At 41.2% G+C, this 22,194-nt stretch overlaps 1 protein-coding gene and 1 pseudogene across 3 annotated transcripts in view; both read right to left on the reverse strand.

Moving 5' to 3' along the window:
* Window positions 1-437: 437 nt before the first annotated feature.
* Window positions 438-22,194, reverse strand: part of LOC126634144 (uncharacterized) — a 95,785-nt gene continuing 74,028 nt past the window's right edge. For 2 of the 3 annotated variants that reach the window (XM_050304638.1, XM_050304635.1), the window contains exon 11: window positions 438-708. In XM_050304638.1, the coding sequence (XP_050160595.1) occupies window positions 636-708 (73 nt within the window). In that variant the 3' untranslated portion in view covers window positions 438-635. Of the gene's footprint in view, window positions 709-1,276; window positions 1,613-22,194 lie in introns of all 3 variants that reach the window. The other variant, XM_050304636.1, reaches the window with a different exon arrangement.
* Window positions 16,870-19,664, reverse strand: LOC126634151 (uncharacterized; annotated as a pseudogene).

Consider the following 22,194-nt stretch of genomic DNA (forward strand, 5'->3'; position numbering starts at 1 on the left):
TGATCCAAAAAACCAAAGAAACAGAGGATTGAAAACTTCATATGAATCAAACGAAACCACAATAACGCAGTTATGCAGCCAAATCAAATTCTATGAAATCATAGTAAAATACAACCTCAATAGAACACCAATAGACCATGAAGAGGTTGCGACTGGGATTTCGAAATACTCATTTCTGATCTTTATCACTGTTTCCCAATCATTACTAGAGACTCTTCTTCTTATTCTTCAGATGACATCAAGGGGTAGTCTTTTTCTTTCAACTCCTCGGATTTTCTTGGCATTTTCTCAGATTTCTTTTTATTTGGCCCTCTTTCCGGGGAAGTTTTCGAGATGGGGTTTTGTGAAACTTGATCAAAGATGTAACCCAACTTTGAAAGAAGAAAACAAAAGAAAAGAGAAAGCTCAGTAACCCAACTTTGAAAGAAGAAAACAAATGAAAAGAGAAAGCTCCATAACATTAATAAGGGAATTCAAAGCAATGTTACACATCACGCAACCTCAAATATCTAGGAAGCAAATCTACTAGCAAAAGTCGGTTTGTATTGCTGGACTTTTGATGATTCTGTAAATAAATAAAAGTTCTAGCATCTCAAAACAAGTAACACGTCTTCAATCGCAGCGCCTTCCTCAACTTAATCTCTCGGGCAAACACCATGAGTACTTGTCCATTCTGCTCCACATCCATAGCAGAACTGGAATTGGCACCTGCAGATACAATATACAGTAAATACAACTCCCACCAAGTAATCTATCTAGAATCTTTAAACCTTACATTAACCACAATTACATAAAGTATTTCAATATCATCAGTCAAAACTAATTAGCTGTTTAACCCATTAAACTTATTCCATTACTAAACGCATTCCATCATCTAAAACGTCTTAAGGATAAACGTACTTCTGTGTTAGAATTTGCATCCAACCGGAAACTAATTGGCAATTTGTGGAGACGACTAAGATTTTTAAAACTACAAATGCAAGGCTTCCATTTCAGATGTAGAGTACTATACTATCGGCATGCCTCATCATTTGTGGAGTCACTTAAACCAAACATAAGAAAACGTGTCGCCACCAAGTTTAACTTGTGGCTAATCTGCTCTAATACTATTATATTGTGTTAGATATCACTCGCAACAAGAGAAACCAGAATTGTGATGATAAATAGAATTATTGATGAAATTTTTATGCCACTTAGAAATAAAATGCCCTAAAAAAGCAACAACCGCCTATGCCTAATATACTTGTGCAGATAATTCCAAATTAAGCAAACTGACCTGCAAGTAATATGCAAACAACCTTCAGTCTTCTCCACATAATATTTGCACCTAGGGCACCGCTTCCACTTCTTCTGCTTTGCAAGTTCCTTAACCATAAGATCCGCCCTCCCTCGCTCGTCCTCGTTAAGCCACCGATACTCCTCACAATCAACTCCTGGATGCCAAGGGACTTGACATCGTGCACAGAACAGTCTATGACAAATGGGACACTCGGACTCTCTTACAGCCTCCTCACCTTCGTTGTCGATCATCAAAACCGTTGAGCAATCGCTGAAAGGACAGTAGAGTCTTTGTGCCCCTAAAACCATAGCTTCACAAAGGGCATCATTCCACCTTTCTATGACTTCTTTGGGAAGTATTGGCATACAAGCATCATGTTCCAGCACAGCCCTGCAGTCCAAGCCGGGGCACGAAACTACGTGAATGTTTGCTTGGATTTTGGATGCTACATGCTTGGTTATGCAATCAGAGCAGAAGGAGTGAACGCAGCCCTCATTTCGAAACATCTCGTCAGCCTCTTTCATCTCAACACAAATCCCACAAAGGGTTTGTGTTGATGGTTGTGATGACGACGATTCGCCGGACTCAAGCGTGTCCTGAATTGGTAATAGGATTTCATGGATTGGATGGGATTGGATTGCTTGGGTTGCTTGGATTGTTGCCGATGATGAAGCGGAAGAGGAACCGTCATTGTGCGTCGATTGGGAGGTGATTGCAGAAGAGGACATTAGAGCCTCTTGGAACTGCAACTCTTGTGCGTACTTGGAATCTGAAACTGGCTCAGACTCGTCATAAGTTTCATCATCAAAGAGTGCGGAAAAGTAGAAATCATCTACATTCAGATTAAGATCACCAGACGCGGTTGCGTTCACTTGTGCCATATGATACGCTACAAGTTAACTCTTCATCTCCACTATATATATATATATATATACCACTTTTGTTTATAGGTTACTTTATTAATGGTAGCAAAATATCGGGGAAGTTTAGGATGACTTTCTAGGAAGTGGGGTTGCTTTTACAACGAACTTGGCCAAGAAGGTCATCTGATGGAGTGGTTTTTATCTTTCCGGAAGTCTAGTCTTTAGTAGTACTGATCCTTCCTTCCTTGAGGGGTTTCTATCTTTTGGGGCATTGATTTGCTTTGATAGGAATATCTCTCTAATATGTATATGTATATATATAATTATGGGGAAATTAAAATGCTCCACTCTTTTTCTACATTTTTTTAATTAAACTTTTGTGTCTTTTAAAGATTTGATCAAAATGCTTGGACAAATGGCCACCTAAGCATTTTAATTTTTTTTATTTACATATCAATAGTTTATTTCTTTTAAATGAAAAATATTATATGTTGATTTCCCACTTTATCTTTTAGTCGATGGAGGTTTGTTTTACGTGTCAGAATTTATGCCCCTTTTTAAGGGATATATTAACTATTAAATGGATATTAACTATTAAATCATCAAAATTATTTGTCCCCTTTAAGGGATTATTAATGGATATTAACTATTAAATCATCAATACTATCTCCTGAATTTTGAATTTTGAACAATTTTTTTTTAATTTTTTCTGTTGCAGCTCACTTTCACTTGTGTATTATATGTACCTCATATTGTTTATCTCCGGCAGAGATTAACAGAACTTGAGGTACGTTTCATGGTTCAACAAGTATACCTAATAATTGGTTATACTACTTTTAAGGAATGGTGTAACCATAAAAATATTGGTTCAAGTAGAGAATTAAGGATTTTCTGATGGAGGCGAATCCATCATTGTTTCATTTAGTGCTGAAAGAAGAACTCTTGCTTTGTATGTTGTGATCTTTACGATTACTACGCCATTTGAACACTACAAACATCTTGATTCTTTGGAAAAAAAAAACATCTTGATTTCTTTCCCAAATAAGGAGTATCTCAAAACAGATTCATGAAGAACAAAGAGGAGGTTCCATTAAATAAGAGGATTGCATATATGGTTAATGTGTGTTTCTCCGTCTATTGATATGCCTAATTTGAATTGTACCCATGTCATGTTGAAACATACTAATATTGGTTTGAGACATACCAATGCTGACACACCCCAACCCGGAATGTCTGCTAGGACTCCGAATCGCGTTGTGATGGCCGATACCTAGAAGGTGACGAAGCAAAAAAGTGTGATAATACGTAAACTATGAATAAATTTAAACCTAAAAGTGCCTCAATATACAAGTGCGCGGTGAGTGGGTATGGACCCATTCACACGTGATACCGAGCATAAGTAAAGTATAGCAAGGTAAGATAATGATTATACCCTCATAAGAAGCCACTTGTACTGAAAAGTGCCACGAATCCTCGTTGATACGGAAACTTTGCTACTAAAACCTGGAAGGGCACAAAGCAGAAAAATGTGAGTGGGCGAAAACAAGCTCTTCAAAACCATTTCATCGTCGTAAAATCGGAATAATTTCTCAAAAAAAAAAAAAGAATACATATCGATATCGAAACCATACCCGGAATAGCATAATCCACATGTATGCCATGCCCACTATCTCAACATAATGAAATAAGTAACCTAGGTGAAATAAATCCATGAAAAGTAATATGTCAGCTGAATTCACCTATTGTGGTTTGTACGACTGAACCTAGTTCATCCAATGTCCAAGTAATATGTTAGCCGGATCCACCTCTTGTGGCCTGTACGGCTAAACCCATAACTCATCACATATCCAAGTAATATGTCAGTCGGATCCACCTCTTGTTGCCTGTACGGCTGAACCTATAGCTCATCACATATCCAAGTAATATGTCAGCCGAATCCACCTCTTGTGGCCTGTACGGCTCAACCTATAACTCATCACATATCCCTGCACACGAGTCGGAACCACCTCTAGTGGTCTGTACGACAGGACTAGATGTAAATAAGTACGCTCAAGTGCTACGATCACGTGAAGACTGTGCAAATAATCGCAGGTCATCTACGAGTCAGAACCACCTATAGTGGTCTGTACGACAGGACTGTGCACTTACCTCGGATTCAAGGTGAGCGTAAGGTGCAGGAGGTGAACATCATGTGAAGGACTGTGCTTTGACCACGGGCTGGAGCACTAACACCAGGGTGCAGGTTTATGAGCTCTAACTGTATCTAATATAACATATATGACTCATGGGCAACCTGTACGACAGTGTCGAAGTTGCCTAAAACATAAATGTAGTCAGACGAAACTCAATCATTTCAACTAATACCATAAACTCACCTGACCTTACCTGTGCGTCCTACATTCACCTTCGCACTTTAATGCATTCACAATAATTATATGCAGGTAATGTACATATGGATATGCCATGATGCAATCTAAAACTCAACCATATCATAGTATTTCCAAATATACACATATATAATATGAAATAAAATGCATAAGTTGTAACGCCCTACTCCCGAACTATTTATTTTCGAGCATAATTATCAGTGATAAGCCCAATTCAACATTAGTTTAATTAACTATCATTACTTATGTTTCCTTACTTCAATTTCTTGATTCTTCACACATTGATTTATGACCAACATTTAGCCACCAAATCATAAGGTTAAATCTCACATTTTCCACCAATGTCTCTCACATTGCTCAATTCCCCAAACAAGGCTATTGTCTCAATTATTTAGTCTCATTTATTGTATGGATGCATCTAACGTCTCGTTAGACTGCCTACATACCCTAAACAGAGATCAAGCCATTCGTAGTTTGCACTAGTACTTCAAAGCATTCACAATAATTATATTTCGGTAATATTCATAAATCAACTTAAACACATTTGTGGAATTATCAATCATATGTATATATATACGATAGAAAGGAAAAGACCCACTCACTAATATGTAGAAGGGTCGCAGCCCCCGAGTCTCGCTTGACTGCGGTCGCCTTTTGGAAACGTCTCACCTATATGCGAAACAACTATTTTAACGTTATTTTAAGCACATACTCAAAACTAGGTAATAACTTCTCATATATTGCTCAATTAGGGTGTTTGAATATACCAATGTGATCTACTCAACCCCACGAACATCCCCATATTTTTAGAAAAATTTTCCGATGACCCACGCGCCCTCACGTGCCGGCCAAGGCACGGCTACACGCATGGCCACGCGCAGACACGTGCCTGGCACACCAAACGGAATACTTAACGGCGTTAGTAAATATTTCGTTAAATAATAGAATATGCCGTTAAATATACCTGACGCCGTTAGCATATTCTGTCAACTTTGACGGAATATTCCCTTCCTTCAACCTTAGCTCACCGGAGTCCGGCGCCGGTGACCTCTGCAACTGCCGGTTTCTGGAAAAACTTCTAATCGTCATATCTCACTCATTTCAACACCAAACTTCACAAAATTTAAACCAAAATGAAGCTTAGGATGAAGGGAACACATCCTTACCACTTTTATGCCCTAAAACTCATGAAATCTTGCCGGATAAATCTTGATAATCCGGCCACCTCTGCAACTCGCCAAAACTGAGCTTCCCAACTTCCAAAACCTTTCAAAATCATTCCCTAAGCTTCGTGAAACAGTCCTAAGGCTCACTAGAACCTTAAAATTCAACAAAACCTTTGCGATCACTACGGATTCACTATGCACCACATCGGGGTTTCCTGGTTCCTGCACCAAATCAAGAGGTGCATAAAATGAAAATACAAAGGAAATGAATATAAATGACAAGGGAGAATGGAAGAGTGTAAACTGATCTGAGCAAAGAAATGGCACGAAAAGATTGTTGAATGGTCGTGGAAGAAAATGGCAGAAGTATATATCACGTTAGAAGTAGAAATAGATCAAATTTGAATAGTTCTTAGATTTTTAAAACATACGTCTACTAGATTCTAGGAGATTTGGAATATTAATATAATAATTATTAATTAATTGGTACATTATATATAATGCAAAATTGTGTAATTTTGAATTAACAAAATGCTACTTATAATACATGTGGCACCTAAAATGTTGGAAATGTTGTGACATATGTTCTTATCAATATGTGATTGTGTAAATCCTAAGTAGAGATAAAGTAGGAATCCTTTGCGATCTAGAAGATCTTCCCTAATATACTTTGTATTACTTGGAGAGCAAGTTTCTCTCCTCCTAATTACTATAAATAAAGGCATAAGGACTGGGGAATTAACACACAATTCCTCAAGTCTATTCTCCAATCTCTCTTCTTCTCTTTGCCACACGTCTCTGTCAAATATAGGCCACAACACGTTATCAGCACGCTCTTCATGCTGTGCTTAGAAGAATTTAAAGAGAATTTATTCGTCTAGAATCAGGGGAGTATTACGTTTCAATTATTTTTAATTGATTAAATCTTGATTTTATTGAATTCATATATTGTTATTGATTCAATTTATTTTTCTTCTTATGTTGAATGTGATACAAGCTTGAAGATGAAAGCCGAAATTGAAGAAATAATTTTTCTGCATCAAACCAGTTCATTCATATAATCACGCAATCAGGTTCTTCCAAAACAACGGCTTTTAACTCGATATTTTTGAAGCTCTGATAGCATGAACATTCACCATGATGCATGACCCAACTTTACATTTAACGTATTTTAGAACATAAATTGTGTATGCCTCATAACCAAAATTGCTGCAATTATGTGAATTTGATATTTACCATGAATTGAATCTTACATATGTACATGCATTGAAACTATTATTTGCATATGCATCAACGTAAATATGTGATTCATTGAAATATATATTGAATTTCATATGCATATAATTGAATTAAATTATATTAGAATTTTTCAAGAAACCTAGGGTTTCTTCCCCGTGACCCCGACATCACTGGGCTCACGCGAGCCCACAATAGGATGCGAAGCACCGGAGCAAAACCCTTGCTCCAATCTGAAAGATGCCTTTGGCATCAAACCCTAACCCACGGTGCCGCCCGAAGTCGGCCACGGCTTCACCACCGTTATTACTGGGTACTCACACCTACAGTTGTGATTGGAACATAGCCATCGTCGAAAACGATGGGTTTTTTTTCAGAAAGCTCGATGAACACCGCCGGGTTCTTTGAACCCCGATGGTTCTCGGATCCCCCGACGTCGAAACCAAAGGTCGCTGTCTACAACTACGATTCCCAGTTGAACCCACATACTTCGCCATGCCTTAAACCCCCGAGGACAGTCGCTCGAAGCGACGCCGGCATCCTCCCGGTTCGATTCCGACACCCAGCGCCGCTAGGGTGTCTTGGATCCCAAAACCAGAGCCTTAGTGGGCTCCTGTCCCTCGGCCTGCATCAGCGCCTTTGGGCCTGCTGCTGTTTTGAGATGTCACGGCCCAACCCGTGCGAAAAAAAAAAAAACAAATTTTGTTTGTTTCTGGGCTCGCTTGCAGCGGCCCAGCCCGAAAAAAGGGATTTTTTTTTCTTTTGGGCGTGCTTGATGCAGCCCTTTGTGTGAAAAAAAAAAATTTTTTTTTGGGGGTCTGCCCGCAGCAGCCCAACCCCATGCTGTCCTCGTGGGCCTGCAGTCCCACCCGAGACACCCTAGCCCCATTTTGGGCCTAGGTTACACGACACCTATTTGTTTACGCCACCCCGTGGACTTCATTTTTATGTGGGCCCCACATTTTATCTGCCTAATTATTTTTAGGCCCAATGGGTTTTATATTTTTTTCACCCACATTTTAATTTGGCCCGAAGTCCAAATACATTAATTCAATTATAATTATAAACCTGAAGTTATATCTTTGTGTATCCTTGTTGTATATTTGCTTGCATATATATTTGTGTTTGTCTGCAGGTATTATGAACTTAAAAGTTCATACTTCCGAACCCGAAGTTTCGGAAAAGTGCCATATGAACCTGAAGTTTCTTAATGCGCAACACTCATGTTGAGACCCGAAGTTCTCTATGCTTAAATCCGTTTAAACCAAACCATGTCTTAGAACCTGAATGTTCTAAATTTGTTGTTTATGGCAATTTTATTTCCTAAAACACCACTCACATTCTTGTTTCCTCAATTCAGCGTATTGTCGAACCGTAACAAGTTCGATTTCACTGACTTGGAAGTTTCGAATAGTAAACTACTTTATGTGGATACAAGACGTGAATAAGCATCCACCATGATCCTTATTCGAAGAATTATGCCTGAAGCATATCCAATGGAAGTACCTCCCTGCTGAGGACTCTATGACTCTTCAAATCCGTTATGGACTGTTTCAAATCATGCAAAGATGAATTTTTGCCTGAAGCAAAACATGATTGAAACTGTTACGTCCATGAATAGGTACAATTCTCGTAGTCCATTTGTGAAGACTCATTTTGCTCCACCTAATACATTTGGCAGAGCGAAATTTGACATGGACGGCCTATTGGCCGAACCCCATTGTTTTTTTTTTTGGTTTATTTTGTGAATAATTTATTTTGTTCTCGGATTTAAGATTAGTGTTTGGATGTCACCATTATTCTCGAATAAAAGAGTTAATTAATGAAGATTACCACATGTTACTACAATTAACTCATGCTTAGGTATGTTTTGTGGGGAAGTTAGCTGTCTGGTTCTATGCTAACTTCATACCTAATCATCCCCTGACAACCTTTCAGGCTTATCCAACCTGATTGTGGGGCATGGCACTGCCCTATATTGTCCAATGGTATTAACTTTACCATAAAGGGAAGCCTTATACTCACTTCGTTCCGGAAGAACGCCCTTTTGAGTTTTAAGGATATTCGAGAGTATTATTACCATATCGAAACCAATGTAGAAAATGGAGTAAAAATTCCTTGGCATATCACCATTTTTGCACTTCATACGAATATAGTTAAATGCATATTCTAGAGAAGATGGAACGCTTAACGAATGGATTACATCCATTCAGCCCCATTATATGGCCGGCCAGAAGCCCGCGATTCCTAAGGAATTTTCGCTATGGATGTACGTTTGGGATATCTAGGATGATTCGTGATGCGCCGTTTTGGGCATCCTTTTACCACAAGTAAAGAAATCATACCTGGACACGTATTATACCTTAGCACCCTCCATCTTTTTACAAAGGATTTAAATGGGACATTTGTGGATAGATTCAACCACCCTACAGACCATTTAAATATTCTATAGTATTGGTTGATGCTTCTACATGTTTGTCACACGTGTGGTTGTTGTCCACAAGTTGCATTCTCCACACTGGTAGCTCAGATTAACAAGCTCTGGGCTCACCACTCTGATTATCTGATCAACTTTATTTGATTGGATAAGTTGGAGAATTTACATCGACATTTACATCGAACACTTTAAATCTCGATGGATATTGCATGTCGGTTGGGTTTTTTTGAAGTTGAACATCCAGTCTCATGTTCATACCCAGAACGACCCAACAGAAGTATTCATTAAACGCCTTCAAATGATTGCGTGGTCGACTGGTCATACGTACCACAGTTCCCGACCTCTGCTTGGGGCCATGCAATATTGCAAGCAACCATGTTGGTCCGCCTGAGACCCGTCACGACCCAACCTTATAAAGCGCGTGTCAGTTGGTTACCAGATACGAACCCGACATATCGCATCTGCGCGTCTTTGGTTGTGCGGTCTATGTGCCATTTGCGCCGCCCTTACGTACACAAGAACAAAAGGGTCATCAGGGAAGGATGGAAATCTATATCGATTATGATTCATCTTCTAATAATCGTTACTAAATAACCTTTGACAGACGATCTCTTTACCGCTCGTTTTGCGGATTGTCACTTTTATGAGCCAGTCTTCCCGTCGTTAGGGGGAGATAAGAACGTCACCGTTCCTAAAGAACGACGCGAATTATCGTCGACGTCCCCACTATGTCTCATATCGATCCCAATCTAGATCGTCAGAGTTTAACCAGACACTTCCTCTGATCTAGAAAAAGTGACGAGATCACATATACCAGCTGCAAATGTGCCTGCAAAGATGTGTACCAAATGTACTTCGGACCTTTGTCCTGAAAGTAGGAAAACCACAATTGTGGCCGACCCTCGTACATTGGCGGCTAGCTAATCAATCTATCTTTTGCCAGAAGCATGGTAGATAACTCGGTTCGAGGATTCACCTCCCCAAAAGAGGAAGAACGTGGCACGAATGAATCCGTCCCTCGATCGCTGTCTCAGACCTTTTCATCTCATGAGATTAAATCTGGATTACTCCCGAGACCTGAAGTTCTTGGTCCAGTATACTAGTTTGGATGAGATATGAAATTGGAATGAGATTATCATAAATGATGTTTCATTTATATGTTACCGACATAAATGAAAAGCGACAATAACGAACCGCGTTCTGTTGATTAATATCAACGTAGAACTGATTGGTCAACTAAAAGAATCAATCTATGACGAATGAGATGAATCAAATAATGCAATATGACGCCTTGTGGTGCAAGGTTTCTCTCATACGCCATGTGATTGAATGCAGCATTACAAACGTGGTTGTAGTATCTCTGGGATCGTGATATGAACCTACATGGAGTTTCCAAAGGACTTACATGTACTGATTCAAATAGTTCTAGACCACAAGAACATCCTCTTGATTCCCAAGAAGCCTTCACTTTACGGATGCAGAACTATCTGGGCGGATGTGGTATACCCGTCTAAGTGAATATTTGATCAGTTAAGGATATATGCCCCTGCGTGTATAAAATCCAAAATTGCTAGAGTTGAGCAAATTAACTCGCATGTCGGACTATAAGGTGAATGATCTTGGGAGAACTTGACATTACCTCGACTTGAAGTTTCGAGCTAGTTTTGATGGTATTCTGGTCCACCACTCAAACTAGACCCAGAAGGTGTTACGTATGAGTATATCCCGATCATCTGTATGCTAGATGCAAATGAGACCTTTAACGGAGGGTATGGAGCATAAGGTTCCATATTGGAACGTGAGGCAACCATATCTAAGTACCATTGGCGTTTGTTGTACTTAGCTCAAATGCACTAGATCAGACATCTTATGTGCTGATAATCTTTTGGCATAAAGCAGCACTGCGCCTAACACGCCGCCACCAAATTTGGTGTTAAAGACGTTTTTTTCCGTTACTACGGATTTGGGCTTATTCCCTATACATCTCAAAATAGATCACACCCCTTTGATCTTCGGAATGATGCCTACCTTGTGGGATTCGCTGAATCAGACCGTCTATCTGATCACACAAGGTACGTTCCCGCATGGTTATGTCTTTACCATTAAGGAACACCGCAATATCTTGGAGGTTAACTAGATAGACCTTTTGTTGCGAAACTTTTGAATCGTTCCAAAACTCACTATGTCTCATCACGTGAGAGATATGGTCGAGAATTCTTGTTAAGCATATTCAAAATCCCTGCGTTTTTCATCCATTGTTGAGTCCCAACAACGATCCATGAATAGAACGCTGTATGTATCGATCAGATCATGATACATCCAACAAGTCAACACCAAGCATATTGTGTCTACATCAGCATGAGCATCAGAAGATTGAAGTCAAGCAGTCCAATCCTAGATAACCTTGCTGACATCTACACGTAGTCACTACCGAAGTCTACATTTCAGAAGCTTGTCCAAGGAATTGGTATGCGTAACTTTCTCATTTGCGATGCTTGTAGTTTCATTTGGAAGTTTTGTCAAACTCAGGGGGAGTATCTAGAAGTATACTCACTTCATCTTAATGTACTCTTTTTCCCTACGATTAGGAGCATTTTTCCCACTGGGTTTTTGCTACCTAACTAGGTTTTAACGAGGCACCCATCCTAGGCTGATCATACCCTTGTGAGCTTTTCTACTTGCGTCCAGAAGACGTATAGTTTTGACTTAATGCAACTTCTCACTTTTCTCCTTAGCCTATGGGTTTTTCTCCCACCTTGGGTTTTGCCATAGCAAGGTTTTGTGAGTTTTACCACTCCTGCATTCTTCCGTTTGTTTTGAGACTCGCATTCGCTACTTGTGCCGACTAAACAAGACGATTTCATCCACTACTTCTACATTTGCCTGAAGATCTGATGCGCCATCTACTTGAGTATTTGCACACTCAAGGGGGAGTGTTGTGACATATGTTCTTATCAATATGTGATTGTGTAAATCCTAAGTAGAGATAAAGTAGGAATCCTTTGGGATCTAGAAGATCTTCCCTAATATACTTTGTATTACTTGGAGAGCAAGTTTCTCTCCTCCTAATTACTATAAATAAAGGCACAAGGACTGGGGAATTAACACACAATTCCTCAAGTCTATTCTCCAATCTCTCTTCTTCTCTTTGCCGCACATCTCTGTAAAATATAGGCCACAACAGGAAAATGTTTAATAAAAAATCTAAAAGTTATAGATGTTTAATCTAACAAATAGCACAATGAGGCATCTAATTCTAAATGCCCCTACAATTATCCAATTGTATTAGAATAACGAAACTTAATTTTGTTATCTTTTAACTCAAATAATTTCACAATTTTTTTGCCCTGCAGCGACTAAAAAACCTTTATTTCCTAATAAATATAACAAAACTTAATTTTTTTTTAAATATTTTTAATATAAGTTATTGCATTTAATATCTTTTGTTAAGCAATTGTGTTAGAAGATTTATATGTGTCAGTAATGCTAGAAAGATCAAAATTTTAAATTAAATTTTGAAACCAAATGACGTGTCACTAAAATGAAATAAACACATTGATTTAAACAATAATTTAATCATCAACAGCAACCAGAAATTTTTCCAGATTCTCATCGCTCTGCATCGTATGTGTATCGGACCAATAAAAACAAAACACTTAGTTGTTTTGTTTTGAAATTTAATTGTTTCTTAAATATTCTGAAACGGTGGGCCTAGAATGGAAAAAAAAACTCCGTCAAACATGTTTGGATCAAAACTTGAACTTTGGGCTCGAGGAATGAGCTGGCCCAAAAGGAGGCCGGAAAGGGGAGACAGTCGAAGCCCAGTCAAAGCCCAGAAGGCAGAAATGGCCTTTTCTGACTTGGTGCAGCTCATGAAGAACACTTGCTTACCTACCCAGGGCCAAGTGGTATAGACTGATCAGCTACACAGCCCATAAAGCACTTTATGATGGCAGTACATGTAAAAAAGCTGATGAGTCATCACCCTCAAACCACATTCGGGCAAAGCTGCTGCTACAGAAGGCCAAGCCGAGATGTCTATATAAGAAGAAGGAGAAACCAGGAATGAGGACACTCAATCAAACAAACAAATGCAAGCATAAACTTTGCTCAAAGCCAGATTTGCCTTCAAAACAAAGCTGTAGTCAGCCTTCATCCCTCGCGGGATAAACCTCCCTTCAAACCTTTGTAATAGCTCTGCTACCCTGTTCAAACTTGCTGTAGTATCGATTCATCTTTTGTAATCTCTCTCTCTATCCCTCTAAGCTTTCAGACCCTTGACAAAACTACAAAGATAGGAACCTACAAGACGAGCAACCTTACCTGATAAGGTTTAACCTTGCCCGACCTTCTTTGCTTTGTTTTTGTCTTTTCATTCATTAAGCCTAACAATATGTTGTATACTTCCAGTTATATGCAAGTTATTTCTAGCAATATGACTATTAAAAGGCTTTCTCAGTACTTGAATCCGATTTGAATATATCTTCAGTGTTCAAACCAGATCCAAGTCCTAAGCCCTCGGGCATGTAAATCTGATCAGTTAAAAGTCCTTGGCCTCAAGGCATAAAAAAGAACCTTATGTGGACTTAACCCATCCACGACATTCCTTGATAAACAAGAAGTCCGAAGTTACTTGGGGCGCAAGTAATCGACCTACCCTCTAGTTTTATTTCTATTATGTTATGATTACCATAGAACGCTTGAGCATGGAGTGGATTCTGATGGAAAGCCTCAAGGCCTATACCTAAGGCCCCACAAAGGCATCCATTTGGATTCATTCCGTTCTGCGATCTAGAGAGTCTAAGTATAAGAATGAACTCTGATGGGAAGCCTCAACGCCTACACCTAAGGCCCCACAAAGGCACCTATTTGGGTTCATTCTACTTCTTGGACTCAGGTAATCAGAAGTATAATAGTTAGAAAACTCCGGCAATCACGAGAACAAATATGATGTGTTTGAGCACTAGTTTAGTTATTTATGGGAAGCCTCAAGGCCTACACCTAAGGCCCCACAAAGGCACCTGTTATAACTAACACGGTTTCTCGAATATATACATATATATATAACTAAAACTTGACATCCATTTTACATCTGCCATGCTGAAGATGGCAGTGGCACGCCTGAGCACCTAAAAGTTAACCTTGATTGTGAGCCTCAATGCCTACACCTAAGGCCCCACAAAGGCACCTCTCAAAGTTAACTCTGTCCTTCTCTTTCAGCCTTGCCCGACGAGCCTTGCCCGAAGAGTCTTGCCCGACAAGACTTGCCCGACGAAACCCGACAGTGAAGCAGAAGCCCGATAGCAGCCCTCAACCGGCGCCAACCTCCAGGGGAGCTGTGTGCTCGTCGGCCAGGAAACATCCCCGACGGAAATTCCTGACGCGAACATAGTTTTGGCACGCCCGGTGGGATATTCAACTTCTTGATCTTGCATGTCCAAAAAGAAAAGCCATCAACTTGGCAAAAAAAACAATCCGAAGGAAGGTCTTCACAAATGGTCCTAGAAAGCCCAACTGCATCTGAGAGATCGGAAGGAAAGGGAACTAGTGAAGAACTACAGGCCACTATGATCCAAGTGCTAAAAAGCATGGAAAAAATCTCCTTGGAAACCAAGGGAGAAGTGAGTAGGCTCTGTACACTAACAGGGAATCTACAGAGAAGACTTGATTTGGAATTCTCTACTCCAAAAGGGGCTTAAGGAAGTGGGATGAGCCAAGTTGTTATGAGAAATGAACCAATCATTCCCTTATTCCCACTATTAGAAGAAGAAAAAGATAAGGGGAAGAAAAAGGTAGTTCCTGAAGGGAGTCAACCGGTGATGGAGCCAGTTCTGGAGAAGGAGCTTCCCAGCTTCCCATTATTATCATTCAATAATAGGAAGCCAAGCGAGCAAGAGAGAACGAGGTACGGGATGCCAGCTATGATGAGAGAGACTAGCAGAAAGGGGGGCTCCACTACTTCAGATAAACCCCCACCTTATAGGCCACCCCCGTTGGTGAATAAAGGTGGAGGAACTAGTTGGAGGAAGCCCGAACCAAGGAGGGAAGCAAGTGCGGGCAACGACCGGAGCCCAAAAATCGAATCTCCTCTCCTCGGTCATAATGATATTCTAGCTACTCAGCAGCTGAGGGAGGAATTAGCTGAGTTAAGAAGGACGGTTGCTCAAAATGCTCAACCGCGAGCTCGCCCAGTATTCAGGATCACTTACCAAAAGCCTTATCCTGAATATATTGACGAGCTAAATCCATTCCCTCTCAACTTCAAGATGCCCGCATTCCCAACATTCACAAGTGAAGATAGCAGCGTGTCCTCCAGATACCACATTTTCAAATTCTCCAATCATTGCGTGGCATATGAGGACAATCCAAATTACAAATTGAGGTTGTTTGGGAATTCATTGGCAGGGTTAGCATCTCAGTGGTACTCTCTATTACCCCCTAACTCTATCGCCAACTGGGGGCAAATGGAGATGGCTTTCCACGAACTGTTTTACAGAATAGAGCCATAATTGACTATCAATGACCTGGTTGAAGTCAAACAATACGATCATGAATCTACTAAGGACTTCATGATGAGGTTCAGGAGAAGAAGGATGAGATGCCAATTCCCCCTTATATCGATTGCTCAAAGGGCTTTGAAATTACCTTTGAGGAAAAGATTTTATGATGCACAGTTTAATGAGCTGCAAGATTGGTAATTGCTGCCACGAAATATGAGAGGCTGTTGCAAGAAGAGCAACAAGTGAAGCACACTTCCAAAGTTCCTCCTTTATACAAAAATAAGGCTGCAATTCATCGTGTGGAAGTGGGAGAAACCAGGCCAGAGCGTGAGGATGGCCATGATGAAGAAAACATAGATGTATGTGCCACTGAAATGACTACACCTTTCAAACCACTGACGGTGAAGGGGCTAGTTCAACCTATCAAAGATCAGAAGGTCGTAATGAACGATGGTGGATTCGTCCCCATGAAACCACCCAAGTACCAGAGCTATTCGTTCGATTTGGCCAAAGCACCTGAGATCTATGAATAGCTGATACGGGCAAGAGTAATTTTGCCCGATAATACCAAAAAAATGCCCAAGCCGGAAGAACTCAGGGGGAAAAAGTATTGTAAGCTACACTATACCTTCAACCATTCCATAGTTAATTGTGTCCAGTTTAGAGATTGGATACAAGATCTTATAGTGAAGGGAAAGCTGTTGCTTGACTCACCCCAAGCCAGTATGATGGTGGATACTGACCCGTTCCCCGAGGCTCCTATCAATATGATCAATCTCATTTTAAATGAGCCAGGGTCACCAGTGGGTACTGCATAGAAAGGAAGGACCCCAGGTTGTCCCAACACCCCTGCATGAATAAAGATGCCATGAAGGAGGCCATGGGATCAAGATCAGGTCCTCAGATTGATGCTAACAAAGGAAGTAGAGGAGAGAAGAAAGTAAATAAGGAGGGCAAAGAGTTGCCCAAAGTCAATTCAAAAAGTACCAAAGAGCAGAGCAGGAAGCAAATTACATGTTCATTCCAGTAAGAAAAGAGTTACAAATCATCCTATTCTAAAAAATTTACATCTTCACATAGGGTGATTATTCGAGAATGATATGTTTGCATAATGGCAAATATCCTACTGGGTTCGGCCAAAACAGTATGATTATTTACAAGTTGAGACTGGGCACGCTCTAACTCCGAGTTTGACTTCTCCACTCCCTCAATTTGGTTTTCAAGGGTATCTAGAAGAGTTGCTTGTTCTGCTTTAAGAGCAACCAATTGTTCCTCCAGCTTTTGGATTTTAGAAGTAACAACTCTGACCCTTTCTTTTGTCTGCAAGCTTTCTTCCATCAACCGATCAACTTGAGCAGAGGTGCTTGATTCTTTCTCCATGAAGCATTTTGCCCGATTAGCCTGTCTGTCCGCTCTCTGGTATTGTTCCCTAAGGGCTCTCAAGTTCTCGAAGAAAGATAGAAAAGAATCATGTTGAGGTTTTGATAGCCGACTGGTTTTGAAAGACTCAGTTATAATCTTCTCAAAATCACAAAGAGCCTTGAGGCTGAATGAAGCGGTGAAATCCTTCTTTGCCCATTCCTGAAGGACTCGCTATTGCTGTGAAGAAATGGGGTTAGCTGAAAAATGTTTTGAAGATTTCAACCGTGTCTCAAGCCGTCCAAGTGCTTCAAAAAGTCTGGGCAACTTAGCAGGGTTTGGAGATGCGAAAGGAGGAAGATCTTGCACTGCAGCTTCCTCTAATGGAGGAATGCCCATTGGGGGGGCAATTTCTGCCTGCCCGATCTGCTCAATTCCAGAAGGGGGAATCGCAGTACCTCCAGAGGATGAGTGAGGATGGGAGAGCTTTGATTTGCGGACCAAATGGGGGGGGGGAGTTTCTCTTGGAACTTGCTGCAGAAAGCCAAAATACCAGTTCAAGACAATTTGAATACAGTTTGAGGCAAAAGAGGATTTGGAGAGAGGAAGTGTACTTGACTCAACCCTGGGGTTTCACCAGGAAGAGGATTAATTCCTGGTTGGCGGGAAGATTCCTCACCACCAGCAGGAGAGTGATGAGCTGTACCTGAACCTATACCAGTGCCCTAGAGGTACCCAGAGATAGCAGTAATTGTCAGTAAATAGAGCATAAGAGAAAAAAACAAGAAGAAAATACTCCCATACCTGAGTTTGGTCTTGAGGAGGAGAAGGAGGTTTACCAACTGTCGGGCAAGCAAATACTCGCGAAATTGCTACCTCTGAAGCTACAGGAATCTCAGGGACTATGGGTTCATTATCTAAAACCACTATTGAAGGGGGTGGCTCATATACCAGAGAAGGCTGTAGAGAACGTGAGTAAAAGTTAGTTGGGAAGCAATGTACAAAAGTTCAATATGGAATATGTGACTCACCAAGTTACTGTCCTCATCCACGAAGTGCAACATAACTCCTGTAGATGGATCGAATTGAGAAGAAGGGGTTGCATCCAGAGCAGTAGAAGAAGTCATAGGCCTCAGAGGAGGGCCATGACAAAGCAAGGAAGCAGATGCTCCAGCCTAAAAATATTCAGACATTAGGTCCAGAAGTTGGAAAGTTATCCAAGAGTTAGAGGAAAAGAAAAGCACCTCTGAAGGGTCGACCTAGGAGGGAGATAGGCTTGTCTCTCGGGCAAATTGTGGAGAGGCTTCGGGTGGAGAGAGCTTTTCCTTTCTTGCGGCCTGAGTCAAATAATCAGATTTAGAGTTATATGAGAGCAAGAAGAGGCCTAAAGAAAAATATTTAAATCATACCTCAAGTTCTCTGAGAGCAGTATTTTGCAGTTCTTCGGCCTTTTTGAGCATTGCAGCTCTCAGTGGTTCCTCCTTAGAAGCAAGGATTGGTCTTTTAGATGCTTGGGGTTCTATTTGCCGGTAAAGGAGACAATTAGATAAAGGAGAAAGGTAACAGTTTGATGAAGAAAAACAGAAACTCACTTGAGGATTGTTGCTTTTTTCTGCCTGCCTCAGGAACTGGAGCAGATAGGGCTGATGACTTAGGAGGAGCAGTAGTTCTTGCTCTCTTACTTTTTCTAGTAAGAGTTGGTCGTGTGGTTTTGGGTAGAGGTACTGGGTCAGGATTTGAAGTCTTAGTCACAGCCGTTTTCTTTCGCTTAGGTGCGTTAATAATTGCCTCGGGTGTTTCTTCGGCTCCTGAATCCCCAAAGGATTCTGAAACATCTGCACCTTCCCCAGCTTCTCGTCTCCCAGCCTCTGCGGCAGCTCCATGAAGAATTGCAGCATCAGCAGAGTCATCCTCGGATTCAATGACTTCCGATTTAACATCCACTAGAGCTGCAGAGTTCAGCAAAAGTAAGGATAGAAGAACTTCAGAAGGGAAAGAAAATCAGATTGAAAGAGAAGTACCTATCAGAAGTGATCGATTCTTCTTTTGGATCATCTCCTTCCAATTTTCAAGTTCGCCCGAGCCAGGGTATGACTTAAGTGAAAGTTGGTTGAAAAGGCGATCGTGAGTCTCTTTCAAATCTCCTCCATACTTCTTAGTCCATTTGTCTTCCCACCAAGAAGAGAAGAGTGAGGTGCACTCAAAATTGAGAATGATGGACTTTCGGGCCGCTTGACTCATTACGTCAAGACTGCGTTGGGCAGCTCGGAATGTCACTTCAGATGGAGTTGGTAACCGGAATGAAGTGCCACAATGGACAAAGTCGAAGAACGGGACAGGAATGGCCTGTCTAAATCCTAACTGCCTGCTGCAAAAGTTAGGATGGTACACTTCCAAGCCTCGGTCATATCTATTGCCCCGAACTCCCCAGGCTAGGTCTTTCGGTTGAATACAACTAATAAACTTCTCCCTCCAAAAAGGGGTAGCATCCTCGCCAAGGGCATCTTGAAAGACTTGGTCAGAAAACCAAGGATATCTTCTCAAGACCGACGCACCCCATTCTAAATCTGATCGAGTCCTACAAACTCTGAAGAAGTAGAAGTAGGCAAAGGTGGAATGATCTATAGGGGCAGCTTCAGCCAGGATTCGGGCAGGGGCTACACCCTCCGGGAACTCCAGATTAGCAGCCCGAAATTTTGGAAAGTACCATTGAAGCCAAGTTTGTATCATCCATATAGGCCCATTCAAGTTGGTCTCAAATGGCTCGCCTTGAGTCATTTCGAAAAGAAGATGATAGAGATGGGAAATGAGGAATGGACCTGTAGCTACGTCATCAAAGTTGTGAAGAGCTTCTACTAAGGGGATCCATTCAACCCTCACCCCTTTAGATTTGTTGGGGAAGATGTGCTTGTTGAGCCAGTATAAGAGGAAATACATGTGCTCCTGGTCTTTATCAACCCGTGGTGAGCCCACCCCAAAATTCTCCTTTACAAAAAGGATGAATCCTTTGAAGGAGGTCCCATAACTCTTGAAGGTTGCAGAGTTATAGTTCAAAGAAAGGAAGGCAGCAGATGAACTTGAGCTTCCAGTAGTAGAGGACGGAACCCAGTCTTGAGTGACATCCACTATCCTACCCGAGAGCTTTAACCCGAAAACCTGAGCCATGTCAAGAATGGTGGGAGACATGGGGCCCATACGGAAGTCAAAAGTATTCGTGCCCGAATTCCAGAAAAGGAGGGCAGAAACAAGCAGTTCGGGCTTGGGAATAATAGAGGTCTTCGAAAGCTTGATTAACTCATAAATACCATTACTCATCCATTTCCTCTTAAAAGTAGGCCCTAAATCATCAATCCATTGAGCCCAGGCATGATCGTTCATCAGAGGAAAGCCTCGATGATATGATGACCATTTGGATGAAGAAATGCCCGACCTAGCCGAGTAGGGATTTGGGGAAAACCAGTTATCTCTAGGCATGTTACTTTCCACCACTGAAGGGACCCGAGAGATCCAGGTGGGACCAAATGATTGTACCCCATGCACCCTTAAAGAAAAGCTCGAAATGCAGACCTTCCCGAGGGCGATGCAGCCCATTGAGTAGACGACGCAGAGTGGCGATTCCTTCGCCAGATTCGTAGGAGGGTTGGGTTTGGCTAGATTCCGCAGTCATTTGATGAAGTTCGAGAAGGGAATACCAAGGAAGATGACGAGGGCGAAACCTTAAAGAAGGATTTCTTGCTGTGAATACAGGGGATTGAGGAGTTCAACCGCAAAGGATTCGTGGGTTTTATAAAGAGCTTTTTCAATCAATATTGGCGCCTGGAATTCCAGGCTAAATATTGATTGAAGGGGGCACTGTTTGGATCAAAACTTGAACTTTGGGCTCGAGGAAGGAGCTGGCCCAAAAGGAAGCCCGAAAGGGGAGACAGCTGAAGCCCAGTCAAAGCCCAGAAGGCAGAAATGGCCTTTTCTGACTTGGTGCAGCTCATGAAGAACACTTGCTTACCTACCCAAGGGCCAAGTGGTATAGACTGATCAGCTACACAGCCCATAAAGCACTTTACGATGGCAGTACATGTAAAAAAACTGATGAGTCATCACCCTCAAACCGTATTCGGGCAAAGCTGCTGCTACAGAAGGCCAAGCCGAGATGTCTATATAAGAAGAAAGAGAAACCAGGAATGAGGACACTCAATCAAACAAACAAATGCAAGCACAAACTCTGCTCAAAGCCAAATTTGCCTTCAAAACAAAGCTATAGTCAGCCTTCATCCCTCTCGGGACAAGCCTTCATCCCTCGCGAGATAAACCTCCCTTCAAACCTTTGTAATAGCTCTGCTACCCTGTTCAAACTTGCTATAGTATCGATTCATCTTTTGTAATCTCTCTCTCTATCCCTCTAAGCTTTCAGACCCTTGACAAAACTACAAAGATAGGAACCTACAAGACGAGCAACCTTACCTGATAAGGTTTAACCTTGCCCGACCTTCTTTGCTTTGTTTTTGTCTTTTCATTCATTAAGCCTAACAATATGTTGTATACTTCCAGTTATATGCAAGTTATTTCTAGCAATATGACTATTAAAAGGCTTTCTCAGTACTTGAATCCGATTTGAATATATCTTCAGTGTTCAAACCAGATCCAAGTCCTAAGCCCTCGGGCATGTAAATCTAATCAGTTAAAAGTCCTTGGCCTCAAGGCATAAAAAAGAACCTTATGTGGACTTAACCCATCCATGACAGTCATTGATAAACAAGAAGTCCGAAGTTACTTGGGGCGCAAGTAATCGACCTACCCTCTAGTTTTATTTCTATTATGTTATGATTACTATAGAACGCTTAAGCATGGAGTGGATTCTGATGGAAAGCCTCAAGGCCTATACCTAAGGCCCCACAAAGGCATCCATTTGGATTCATTCCGTTCTGCGATCTAGAGAGTCTAAGTATAAGAATGAACTCTGATGGGAAGCC

This window comes from Malus sylvestris, chromosome 9 (assembly GCF_916048215.2).
Source record: "Malus sylvestris chromosome 9, drMalSylv7.2, whole genome shotgun sequence".
Lineage (NCBI taxonomy): Eukaryota > Viridiplantae > Streptophyta > Magnoliopsida > Rosales > Rosaceae > Malus > Malus sylvestris.